At 38.4% G+C, this 13979-nt stretch overlaps 1 protein-coding gene across 1 annotated transcript in view; it reads right to left on the bottom strand.

The window, feature by feature from the left end:
* The window catches only part of cep89 (centrosomal protein 89), a 124833-nt gene extending 115622 nt beyond the window's left edge, over nt 1–9211 (bottom strand). The window contains exons 1-4 of the mRNA XM_061892622.1: nt 8996–9211; nt 6440–6546; nt 6166–6312; nt 1526–1661 (exon numbers count right to left, since the gene is read on the bottom strand). Of these exons, the coding sequence (XP_061748606.1) occupies nt 1526–1661; nt 6166–6312; nt 6440–6546; nt 8996–9037 (432 nt within the window). The 5' untranslated portion in view covers nt 9038–9211. The remainder of the gene's footprint in view (nt 1–1525; nt 1662–6165; nt 6313–6439; nt 6547–8995) is intronic.
* Nucleotides 9212–13979: the final 4768 nt, after the last annotated feature.

Here is a 13979-nt window from a genome sequence, read left to right as displayed (position 1 = left end):
CAGTCCATTATACAGCATTATTCACATGTGAATAATATAAATACAGTATATTACAGTCTATTATACATCATTATTCACATGTGAATAGTATAAATACAGTCTATTATACAGCATTATTCACATATGAATAACAAATACAGTCCATCATACATCATTATTCACATGTGAATAATATAAATACAGTCTATTATACAGCATTATTCACATGTGAATAATATAAATAGTCTATTATACATGTGAATAAGATAAATTCAGTCCATGTATAATAGACTGTATTCATATTGTTCACATGTGAATAATATAAATGCATTCTATTATACAGCATTATTCACATATGAATAACATAAATACAGTCCATCAAACATCAATAATCACATATGAATAACATAAATACAGTCTGTTATACAGCATTATTCACATGTGAATAATATAAATACAGTCTGTTATACAGCATTATTCACATGTGAATAACAAATACAGTCTATTATACAGCATTATTCACATGTGAATAACAAATACAGTCTATTATACAGCATTATTCACATGTGAATAACAAATACAGTCTATTATACAGCATTATTCACAAGTGAATAATATCAATACATTATACATTTACAGTACATGTACAGTCAAAAGGAACATATGCATCATACAGTCTGATGGCTGTCGGTATGAAGGACTTCCTGTGTCGTTCCGTGTTGCATTTTGTTCCACTCACGCGTATCGGCGGCTAGCCCACGTCGGCCATTCACACGCAATTCCAACCGGAATAAACCTTCAACTGGGAGTGTTGAGTTGTATGAGAAATTTCGAGTCAATCCAACATATGCGGGGAATCTTTGAGTATTAATGACAGCACCACCAGGTGGTGTCTTTAGGAGAAAAATAATAGGGTGCGCATATTTTGACAACGAGAAAAGTTAAGAGTGCTCCAATCGGACTTGATATTGTTGTGTACAACTAATCCACCCAGAGGATTCATCTGAAATGACTTTGATTACAAATGTTGCCAATCAAATACTGTACAGCAGTACCGTAGTTCCTTGAATTGCCGCCAGGTATATAGTATGCGCCTGCCTTGAATTACTGCCCGGTCAAACTCACATCGCAAAATAATTAGCGCATGCTTAGTATTAAAGGAAGATCTCCATTGAGACAGAGAGACTTTTAAAACTGAAGAAAGATAAGGAAGACTTCTATAAACAAGTTATCCATGCTTTTGATCAGAAGGAGCTGGCATGGACTTCATTTATAAGTAAAGGTAAGACCATAATAACGTTTTTTTTTATTAAATGTGCTTTTCGTGATGGTATCCTTACATCACACTCAAATTTTTACTGCATGCCTTTGGTAAGTGCCGGCGTGAGAAGAGGTTTTAAATTAATTAGCACCCCAGCAGCAATTCAAAGAAATACGGTAACTGCTTTAGAAACATTGCATCCAGCAGATGGCGCTGTTGTACTTTATTTGTACTTCATACCGAGCAGAAATTCACATTATGGTGTTGTTTTGGGGGTGAGCTCACCGAGTGTTCCAGGGGCGCAGCACGGACGACTTCTGTAGCCACGCCGCTCAGCAGCCGCTCTTCTTGGTCATCCTCCTCAGAGTGGTCAGGCCAGGACAGACGTGGGCCAGCAACAAAGTCTTCCGACCATCGATCCCTGAGGGCGAGACACAGGAAGTTGAAACAGGTTTTTAAAGGCCTACTGAAATGAGATGTTCTTATTCAAACGGGGATAGCAGGTCCATTCTATGTGTCATACTTGATCATTTCGCCATATTGCCATATTTTTGCTGAAAGGATTTAGTAGAGAACATCCACGATAAAGTTGGCAACTATTCGTCGCTAATAAAGCCTTGCCTGTACCGGAAGTAGCAGACGATATGCGCGTGACGTCACGGGTTGTGGAGCTCCTCACATCTGAACATTGTTTACAATCATGGCCACCAGCAGCGAGAGCGATTCGGACCGAGAAAGCGACGATTTCCCCATTAATTTGAGCGAGGATGAAAGATTCGTGGATGAGGAAAGTGAGAGTGAAGGACTAGAAAAAAAAAAAGACTAGAGAGCAGTGGGAGCGATTCAGATGTTATTAGACAAATTTACTGGGATAATTCTGGAAAAATCCCTTATCTGCTTATTGTGTTACTAAAAGGTCGTACCTATAGAACCTGAAGGTCGACCCCACACCTTTCTTCAGCACCAGTCGACGGGTGGTGGCGATGCCCATCTCTGCCTTTCGCAAGGGACCCTCTTTGAAACACGATCTTTCGAAATGATGGCTGCATAATACACTGTACTTTGTGTGTGTGGTCCAATCCAACCCTGTTCGCTTGACCACTCTGTTCCGTAGTAAAGCTTCACCGTCATCTTTCGGGAATGTAAACAATGAAACACCGGCTGTGTTTGTGTTGCTAAAGGCGGCCGAAATACACCGCTTCCCACCTACAGCCTTTTTCTTTGACGTCTCCATTATTAATTGAAAAACATTGCAAAAGATTCAGCAACACAGGTGTCCATAATACCGTGGAATTATGCGATGAAAACAGACAACTTATTGCTGTGAACGGTGCTGGAACAAAATGTCCACTACAATGCATGACGTCACACGCACGCGTCATCATACCGCGACGTTTTAGCATGATACTTCCACGTGAAATTTAAAAATGCAATTTAGTAAACTAAACCGGCCGTATTGGCATGTGTTGGAATGTTGAGATTTCATCATTGATATATAAACTACCAGACTGCGTGGTCGCTAGTAGTGGCTTTCAGTAGTTGTGATTATTTCAGCAGTTGTGGTTATTGCCACAGTAGTGCCCCGTGTGGACGTTGTATGAAATGCACTTAAGGTGGACTTTTAGAAGAGATTTTTTTCCACCTCCAATACAGCACCAATATTGGAGCTTTGAGTATTGGCTAATATTGAGGTTAGTCCGATACGATATCAGCAGGAATCATACCTACTTATATTACTTAGTAGTTTGATCAAGTGAAATGAGTCCGACAAAGAACGAAGGCAGCAATGAAAAAGACAAACCTTGTAACGGATTTGAATTGGATTGTTTTTTTTTTTGGAGACATTTAGTGATCACAATTATTCATCAACTCGTGGACATGACGCAGTAAGTTGAATGATGCAGACACGTTTGTTCCCGGATACTTTCTAACACGCCTTGTGGAGACTTTGTATGTGTAAGAAATATGCAACTATCACTATTTGGTACTTGTCTATATTGACTAATGTGATCATTTACACAGCAATATTTTTTTTTCCTTTCTTTATCTTTTGACTTTGATCACAACAAACAAAAACACACTGCAGGACTGCTTGCATCGCACATGATATCTCACATGAGTAAATGCGCTGCAGGACTGCTTGTATTGCACATGATATCACACATGAGTAAACATGCTACAGGACTGCTTGTATCGCACATGATATCACATACAAGACAATGGGCTGCAGGACTGCTTGTATCGCACATGATATCACATACAAGACAATGGGCTGCAGGACTGCTTGTTTCGCACATGATATCACATACAAGTCAATGGGCTGCAGGACTGCTTGTTTCGCACATGATATCACATACAAGACAATGGGCTGCAGGACTGCTTGTTTCGCACATGATATCACACATAAGTAAACACGTTTCTGGACAGCTTGTATCGCACGTGATATCACAAACAAGTAAACACGTTTCTGGACTGCTTGTATCGCACGTGATATCACAAATAAGTAAACACGCTGCGGGACTGCTTGTGTTGCACATGATATCATACACAATTTTAAACACGTTTCTGGACCGCTTGTATCCTACATGATACCACAAGTAAATGCACTGCAGGACTGCTTGTATCGCACATGATATCACATACAAGTCAATGGGCTGCAGGACTGCTTGTTTCGCACATGGTATCACATACAAGACAATGGGCTGCAGGACTACTTGTTTCGCACATGATATCACACATAAGTAAACACGTTTCTGGACAGCTTGTATCGCACGTGATATCACAAACAAGTAAACACGTTTCTGGACTGCTTGTATCGCACGTGATATCACAAACAAGTAAACACGCTGCGGGACTCCTTGTATTGCACATGATATCATACAAAATTAAACACGTTTCTGGACTGCTTGTATCCTACACGATATCACACACAAGTAAATGCACTGCAGGACTGCTTGTATCGCACATGATATCACATACAAGTCAATGGGCTGCAGGACTGCTTGTTTCGCACATGATATCACATACAAGACAATGGGCTGCAGGACTACTTGTTTCGCACATGATATCACACATAAGTAAACACGTTTCTGGACAGCTTGTATCGCACGTGATATCACAAAAAAGTAAAAACGTTTCTGGACTGCTTGTATCGCACGTGATATCACAAACAAGTAAACACGCTGCGGGACTCCTTGTATTGCACATGATATCATACAAAATTAAACACGTTTCTGGACTGCTTGTATCCTACACGATATCACACACAAGTAAATGCACTGCAGGACTGCTTGCATCGCACATGATATCTCATACAAGTAAACGCGCTGTAGGACTGCTTGCATCGCACATGATATCACATACGAGTACGCTGCAGGACTGCTTGTATCGCACATGATATCACACAAAAGTAAACACGTTTCTGGACTGCTTGCATCGCACATGATATCACATGTAAATGCGCTGCAGGACTGCTTGCATCGCACATGATATCACATACGAGTACGCTGCAGGACTGCTTGTATCGCACATGATATCACACAAAAGTAAACACGTTTCTGGACTGCTTGCATCGCACATGATATCACACATGTAAATGCGCTGCAGGACTGCTTGTTTTGCATATGATATCACACAAGTAAACATGCTGCACGACTGCTTGTATCGCACATGATATCACATACAAGTCAACGTGCTGCAGGACTGCTTGAATCGCACATGATATCACACACAAGTAAACGCACTGCAGGACTGCTTATATCGCACATATCACACAAGTAAACGCAATGCAAGACTAATTGCATCGCACATGATATCAAACATGTAAATGCGCTGCAGGACTGATTGCATCGCACATGATATCTCACACAAACGCGCTGCAGGATTGCTTGCATCGCACATGATATCACACAAGTCAACGTGCCACAGGACTGCTTGTATTGCATATGATATCACACACAAGCAGATGCGCTGCAGGACTACTTGCATCGCACATGATATCACATACAAGTCAATGAACTGCAGGACAGCTTGTATCGCATATGATATCACACACAAGTAAAGACGCTGCAGGACTGCTTGTATCGCGCATGATATCACACAAGCAAAAGCGCTGCAGGACTGCTTGTATCGCACATGATATCACACAAGTCAACGTGCCGCAGGACTGCTTGTATCGCACATGATATCACACACAAGTAGATGCGCTACAGGACTACTTGCATCGCGGTATAGCTCGGTTGGTAGAGTGGCTGTGCCAGCAACTTGAGGGTTGCAAGTTCGATTCCTGCTTCCGCCATCCTAGTCACTGCCGTTGTGTCCTTGGGCAAGACACTTTACCCACCTGCTCCCAGTGCCACCCACACTGCTTTAAATGTAACTTAGATATTGGGTTTCACTATGTAAAGCGCTTTGAGTCACTAGAGAAAAGCGCTATATAAATATAATTCAGTTCAATTCAGTACATGATGTGTGTGATGCGCTACAGGACTACTTGCATCGCACATGATATCTCATACAAGTCAATGTGCTGCAGGACAGCTTGTATCGCATATGATATCACACACAAGTAAAGGCGCTTCAGGACTGCTTGTATCGCATAAGATATCACACACAAGCAAAGGCGCTACAGGACTGTTTGTATCGCATATGATATTACAAAAGTAATGGCTTGTATCAGAGCCTATATTGGAGATTTTCTTTCGATGCAAGCCCATACCATCCGATACTTGTTTTTCGCTGTTATCGTGCGGATAGCAGTATCGAACGGGCACCCCTAATGATGCAGTAAACCGATACAGTATGCGCAAGTAAAAACGTAAGAAGTGATACCGCCACTGCATTTACAGTACTTGGTCAAGTATCGTAACCAAAATGTCACAATTTGTATCATTTCTCAAAAGTACTCTGCGACACTTCTATTTTACCGTGTGAAAAGTGCGGTGCTGATGTTCGGCTCTGAAACGAAGGAGGCGGATCGTCGGGCCTCAGAGGAAGACCTTGGGCGAGTCGGGGGGAGCGCCCAGGTCTGTCCGGTGAGCGATGAAGACAAGATGGCTGCCGCTAAGGCCGACCTGTGGTTCGGGGAGGACAGAAAAACAAAACAAATGAATGGACAATGTTGGCTCGAGCAGGAATCTGACACCACCTCATGGAGGCAAAGGGCGAGGGAGACGTAGGCCACGAGGCAGGTGTTGGTACCTGGGTCTCTCAGGTGAGGGGTTGGGGCTGCGTGGGGGTGGGGTACGAGGCACGGCAGCTTTGGGGGCAATGGAGGCAGCGGGGATCAAACCATGGGCGATGTGTTTCTACACAGGACAGACAGTGGGAGATGATGTCATGGACTAAGTGTTTCTACACAGGACAGACAGTGGGAGATGATGTCATGGACTAAGTGTTTCTACACAGGACAGACAGTGGGAGATGATGTCATGGACTAAGTGTTTCTACACAGGACAGACAGTGGGAGATGATGTCATGGACTAAGTGTTTCTACACAGGACAGACAGTGGGAGATGATGTCATGGGCTAAGTGTTTCTACACAGGACAGACAGTGGGAGATGATGTCATGGACTAAGTGTTTCTACACAGGACAGACAGTGGGAGATGATGTCATGGGCTAAGTGTCACGGATTGTAGCGGACATTTTGTTCCAGCCCAAATCCCAGCTATAAGTGTTCTGCTTTAATGGCATAATTACACAGTATTCTGGACATCTGTGTTGCTGAATCTTTTGCAATTTTTTCAAATGATAATGGAGACGTCAAAGAAGAAAGATGTAGGTGGGAAGCGGTGTATTGCGGCTGCCTTTAGCAAAAAAAAACACAGCCGGTGTTTCCTTGTTTACATTCCCGAAAGATGACTGTGAAGCTTTACCATGGAACAGAGCGGTCAAGCGAACATGGTTCCCTACCACATGTCAACCGGTGAGAAAATTGTGGTAATAAGTCGGCTCTTACCGTAGACATTAGCGGAGCTTGTGTTGTTCCTCGTGCACCTGTCAAAGAGGCAGCTGCGGACTCTCTTGCCTCCTCTGACCGGCCGCCCCCGAAAGTGGGATGCTTCTACCTCGTCGAGAAACTTGGCTTCCCCTCAGAGACACTGGCGGTCACCACACCCCTCCAAATTTCAGGTACGACCGTACGACCATATAATCTCACTAAAACACTAGCAACACAATAAGCAGGTAAGGGATTTTCCAGAATTATCTTAGTAAATGTGTCTAATAACATCTGAATCGCTCCCACTGCCCTCGTCTTTTTTTTAAATGTTCTAGTCCAGGGATAGGGAACCTATGGCTCGCGAGCCAGATGTGGCTCTTTTGATGACTGCATCTGGCTCTCGGATAAATCTGAGCTGACATTGCTTAACATGATAAGTAATGAATAATTCCACTTGTAATAAGTGTTAAAAATAATGTTCAAAACATAGAACGTTCTCATGCATTTTTAGTCCATCCATCCGTTTACATACCGCACCTGTTCAAGAAGTTGCGTTAAGAAGTTATTTATTTATTATTAGTTAGTGTGGGGCTTGTCCTCCTGGGGGTTCTTCAGACCACCAAGCACCGACATGAGAGCCCGTTTCAGGGTTACAATATTGTTTTATTTTTCAATAAGTTTCTCAGTTGCTTTACAGCAATTGTATTTTTCTCTTTCGTTCTCATTCGCGCTCTGGCTCCAGCCCCAACCCCATCTCTCCTCCTGGCTGCTGCTTTTAACAGAGCGACAGGTGATTAGATAATGAGGCTCAGGTGGGCCATCTACGCAGCTCTTGCTGATTTCGAGGCCGGTCCTGGCACACCCCATTTTGCTGCAGGCCCACGGGCCACGCCCCGTCCACAGTTAGCTTCAGAATAACAATGTTACTAAAAAGAATAAGAGACGTATTATACTCTAGAAATGTTGGTCTTACTTAAAAATGCACGTGTTTAGTTGTGTTTAGTGTTAAAAAAAATATTGTATGGCTCTTACGGAAATATACTTTAAAATATTTGGCTTTTTGGCTCTCTCAGCTAAAAAAGGTTCCCGACCCCTGTTCTAGTCCTTCACTCTCACTATCCTCATCCACGAACCTTTCATCCTCGCTCAAATTAATGGGGAGATCGTCGCTTTCTCGGTCCGAATCGCTCTCACTGCTGGTGGCCATGATTGTAAACAATGTTCAGATGTGAGGAGCTCCACAACCCGTGACGTCACGCACACATCGTCTGCTACTTCCGGTACAGGCAAGGCTTTTTTATTAGCGACCAAAAGTTGCAAACTTTATCGTGGATGTTCTCTACTAAATCCTTTCAGCAAAAATATGGCGAAATGATCCAGTATGACACATAGAATGGACCTGCTATCCCTGTTTAAATAAGATAATATAATTTCAGTAGGCTTTTAAAAATGCACGCATTTAGTTGTATTCAGTGTTAAAAATATTATATGGCTCTCACGGAAATACATTTGAAAATATTTGGCTTTAATGGTTCCCTCAGCCTAGAAGGTTCCTGAGCCCTGCCTTAGAACATGTCTTGAGTTCTACTATCAAGGGACAGATTATTGCGACATGACGTCATCATCAAGCGCGCACTTTGTTGCCACGTGATCAGCGCAAGCTTGTTTGAGACCGGAAGTGATTTACAAGAAAATTACTTAAAATGTGACCGTAAATGAAACTTTCTAGCGTTGTTCTTTAATGTCTGTCAAAGAAAACAACTATCTGGAGTGTGTTTGAGTGTACATTAACAATGTAGCGTCGGAAGTACTCACGTATTCTTTGTCTTTCTCCCTCCTGAAGTTCATTCTCAACATGGCGGATATGACAAGTTCTTGCTGATAATTCCACGTTTATTCAGTTTTCCTCACTAAACTTCGTCCAACTATCGAGTGTTGTTGACGGCGCAAGAAAGACGACAAAAGGCGACTTGTGGCTTCCTTGTATCTAGACGCTTCTGCGCCGTTCGTCACCTCGCTTTATCAGGCGCTCTGATTGGCTTAGAGCTTCTCATCTGGCCAATCAGAGACGCGCTTACATTTACCTAGCAACGCGTTCCCCTAACCTGCCTGCAGAGGGCGACAAAAACAACTATAAAGATGACAGTGAATCAGGGGTGTCCAAACTTTTTCCACTGAGGGCCGCACACTGAATAATTATTTTTTAAAAACAATACAATATATGTATAAGAAATATACATTTAGGCCTCCACTCAGGCTTTATTCCGGGGACCCCAGAGGGTTTTGGTAAAAATAAAATGTAAAAAATGTGTCATTATTCAGTATTATTATTTTTAATATTATTCAAGTTTTAAATCTCTAGATCAACATCAGGTCTATCTGTCAATATGACGTTTTTAAAGATTCAAGTTGTATGCTATTTTTGTCAAAGAAAACCATGTTTTTTAATAGAAACAAAAACACAAAATATAAAATATGTTCACCCAATAACATTTTTAAGTAGAATGTTTAGAGATTATATAATAATTGGAGCCAGAAAAAGGTCAAAAACTCATAACACCATTGATTTTAATTTACTATTATTTTTTTGCAATGACACTAAAAAACAAAACACACTGATCCAAAAGGGTCATACTCATTAAAGTGTTAAAAAATAAATATATATTTTTTTACTGTTTACTTTTAACACAATAATCTCGAGATCAACTTCAGATCCATCCGTCAATTATAATTTTTTCTTTGTTTATGATTTTTGTTTGTTCGTTTTAGGCCATTCTTTAAAAAAAAAAAAAAAAACCTCAGTTTTTTATATGGCAAACACAACATATCCAAAATATGCCCCAAAAAAGATCTCAAAGTGGAATATTTAATGTGAACTAATTGGAGACATAATTGATTATGATTCACTATTTTTTTTTTTTTTTAAGAAAGAAACAGCCTGCATGGCAGCTTTGTGTTATTAAAGTAAACATTGCAACATTGTCTTGTTACATTTCACCTGTTTGCTCTTTTATACCACTTTTTATCTTTTAAAATCTTTTCCATAGTATTTTAAAAATGTGTCGTGGGGCCGTTAAAAAAGAACTGTGGGCTGCACCTTGAACACCACTGCAGTAAATGAAACTTTCTACTGTTTTATTTGTTATGTTGGACAAAGCGAACAACTATCTTTAGTTTTTGAGTGTACATAAAGAATGTAGCGTCGGTAATACTCGCGTATTCTTTGTCTTTCTCCCTCGTGAAGTTTAGTCTCCACATGGCGGATGTTATGTATTTATTTTTAATTTAATTTTTAAAATATATATGTTTATGTTTTTATTGAACAGCAATCATGTTATATTCTTATTTTACTGTTATATTTCTATTCCCATTGTTGCTTTTTATTTTTATTCTTCTTGTAATATTTTTCTATTTTGTTTCCATTTATATATATTTTTAATTTTATTTTTTATTTTTAAAATATATATTTTTATGTTTTTATTGAACAACAATCATGTAGTATTCTTATTTTTCTGTTATATTCCAATTCCCATTGTTGCTTTTTATTTTTATTCTTATTGTAATATTTTTCTATTTTGTTTCCATTTATATATTTTTTTAATTTTATTTTTTTATTTTTAAAATATATATTTTTATGTTTTTATTGAACAACAATCATGTTACATTCTTATTTTACTGTTATATTTCTATTCCCATTGTTGCTTTTTATTTTTATTCTTCTTGTAATATTTTTCTATTTTGTTTCCATTTATATATATTTTTAATTTTATTTTTTTATTTTTAAAATATATATTTTTATGTTTTTATTGAACAACAATCATGTTACATTCTTATTTTACTGTTATATTTCTATTCCCATTGTTGCTTTTTATTTTTATTCTTCTTGTAATATTTTTCTATTTTGTTTCCATTTATATATATTTTTAATTTTATTTTTTTATTTTTAAAATATATATTTTTATGTTTTTATTGAACAAGAATCATGTTACATTCTTATTTTAATGTTATATTTTTATTCTTATTGTAATGTTTTTCTATTTTGTTTCCATTTAGATATATTTTTCATTTAATTTTTTTCTTTTTTAAATACATATTTTTATGTTTTTATTGAACAACAATCATGTTATATTCTTATTTCAATGTTATATTTTTGTTCTTATTGTAATATTTTTCTATTTTGTTTCCATTTATATATATTTTTAATTTTATTTTTTTATTTTTAAAATATATATTTTTATGTTTTTATTGAACAACAATCATGTTACATTCTTATTTTAATGTTATATTTTTATTCTTATTGTAATATTTTTCTATTTTGTTTCCATTTATATGTATTTTTAATTTTATTTTTTTATTTTTAAAATGGAATTTTTTATTTTTCTGAGGGAACTCTCCTGAAGGAATCAATAAAGTACTATCTGTCTATCTATAATTCACAAAAATGTCAAGGTACTTTCTACATCAAGGAAAGAAAACAAAAGCAAATACAGAGAGTAATATTACTAAAAAATATGGGGGAAAAGAGAGAAAAAGGGCTGCATAAATCAATATAATTGGTTTTAACAAGGATATTAATTCAAGGGCTTGTGTACTCTTAATAATTCTCCAAGATTTGATTAATAATTATAATTCCATCCATCCATCTTCTTCAATCAATCAAATTGTATCTAGATTTTTCTCTGCCATTCGCAAACTCGCCTCATCAGACGCCCTGATTGGCTTAGAGCTTCTCCTCTGGCCAATCACAGACACGCTTACGCTTTCTGACTAGCTACGCATCCCCTTGAGCGATATGGCTTTGGCCTGCAGGGGGCGACAGAGTTCCATGTGACTTCATCAGTTTGAAACAGATTATTTTCCTTTATTGTATGGATTTTTCCAGAATTAACAAAACATAAATATAACAACATATCCTACAAAAACATTTATTTTTTTATTGTTGTAATTTTTGTTTCAAGTATTGTGATCATTCTACTTATGTATTGCAAAAACTAATTATGCATTTTTATTTGTAAAAAAAAAAAAAAGCACTTTAGGTTGAGCAAACAACCTCAAAGTGCCAGTGTAAAAAAAAATAGTTTTAATAATAAAAAGATAATAAAAATAGGTCAAATATAAAACTAGAACCAGCATGCATATCTGTAAAAAGGCTTTTTTTAAAAACCTCCACGGACAAAGCTACGAACTATGGGAGACCGGGCTTTCTGCTTCACTGCTCCCAGTCCGTGGAACACTCTCCCTGACCACCTGAGGGCACCATAGACTGTGGATATTTTAAAAAAGGCTTAAAAACACTTCTTTTTAAAAAAAAAAAAAAGCCTTTTTATAGACATGCATGCTGGTTCCAGCTATTGGGCTGTTTCTAGTTTTATATTTGATTTATTTAAATGATGGCATGGCACAGTGGGAGAGTGGCCGTGCGCAACCCGAGGGTCCCTGGTTCAAATCCCACCTTGTACCAACCCCGTCACGTCCGTTGTGTCCTGAGCAAGACACTTCACCCTTGCTCCTGATGGGTGCTGGTTAGCGCCTTGCATGGCAGCTCCCTCCATCAGTGTGTGAATGGGTAAATGTGGAAGTAGTGTCAAAGCGCTTTGAGTACCTTGAAGGTAGAAAAGCACTATACAAGTATAACCCATTTACCATTTGAGCCTTTTTAAAAAAAACCTCCACAGACAAAGCTACGAACTATGGGAGACCGGGCCTTCTGCGCCGCTGTTCCCTGTCTGTGGAACGCTCTCCCTGACCACCTGAGGGTACCATAGACTGTGGATGATTTTAAAAAAGGCTTAAAAACCCTTCTTTTTAAAAAAAAAAAAAGCGTTTTTATAGACATGCATGCTGGTTCTAGCTATTGGGCTGTTTCTAGTTTTATATTTTATTTATTTAAATGACGGCGCGGCGCAGTGGAAGAGTGGCCGTGTGCAACCCGAGGGTCCCTGGTTCAAATCCCACCTAGAACCAACCTCGTCATGTCCGTTGTGTCCTGAGCAAGACACTTCACCCTTGCTCCTGATGGGTGCTGGTTGGCGCCTTGCATGGCAGCTCCCTCCATCAGTGTGTGAATGGGTAAATGTGGAAGTAGTGTCAAAGCGCTTTGAGTACCTTGAAGGTAGAAAAGCGCTATACAAATATAACCCATTTATCATTTGAGCCTTTTTTAAAAAAAACCTCCACGGAAAAAGGTACGAACTATGGGAGACCAGGCTTTCCGCTCCGCTGCTCCCAGTCTGTGGAACGCTCTCCCTGACCACCTGAGGGCACCATAGACTGTGGATGCTTTTAAAAAAGGCTTAAAAACCCTTCTTTAAAAAAAAAAAGCCTTTTTATAGACATACATGCTGGTTCTAGCTATTGAGCTGTTTCTAGATTTATATTTTATTTATTTTTATTTTCTTATTATTATTATTATTACTATTTCTTTTAAACTGTGGCACTTTGAGTTTGTTTGCTCAACATAAAGTGCTTTTTTTTTAACAAAAAAAAATATATTATTATTATGTAGACGTATATATGCGAAAAATATGAAATAAAAATAAATTTTTACATATTTTTTGCTTATAATTAGTATTATCCCAAAATTAAAACATGAATTGATACCTGCTGATGCATGTAAATCAGTTAAAGTTACTAAGTAAAAGCTATAATTAAATGTAAATAATAAATAAAATAATTAAATAAATATTAATAGTAATCGATAAGCTGACATTTCACAGATCACAGCTGCAGTGGCTAAAGAAAGGCAAAGATTTGAGAGTTAATCCCCTGTTTTTCTTCTGCTTCCATGCTGGAGGATTAG

Source organism: Nerophis ophidion, linkage group LG02, assembly GCF_033978795.1.
Source record: "Nerophis ophidion isolate RoL-2023_Sa linkage group LG02, RoL_Noph_v1.0, whole genome shotgun sequence".
In the NCBI taxonomy this organism is placed as follows: Eukaryota; Metazoa; Chordata; class Actinopteri; order Syngnathiformes; family Syngnathidae; genus Nerophis; species Nerophis ophidion.
This window is presented reverse-complemented; position numbering and strand designations above follow the sequence as displayed.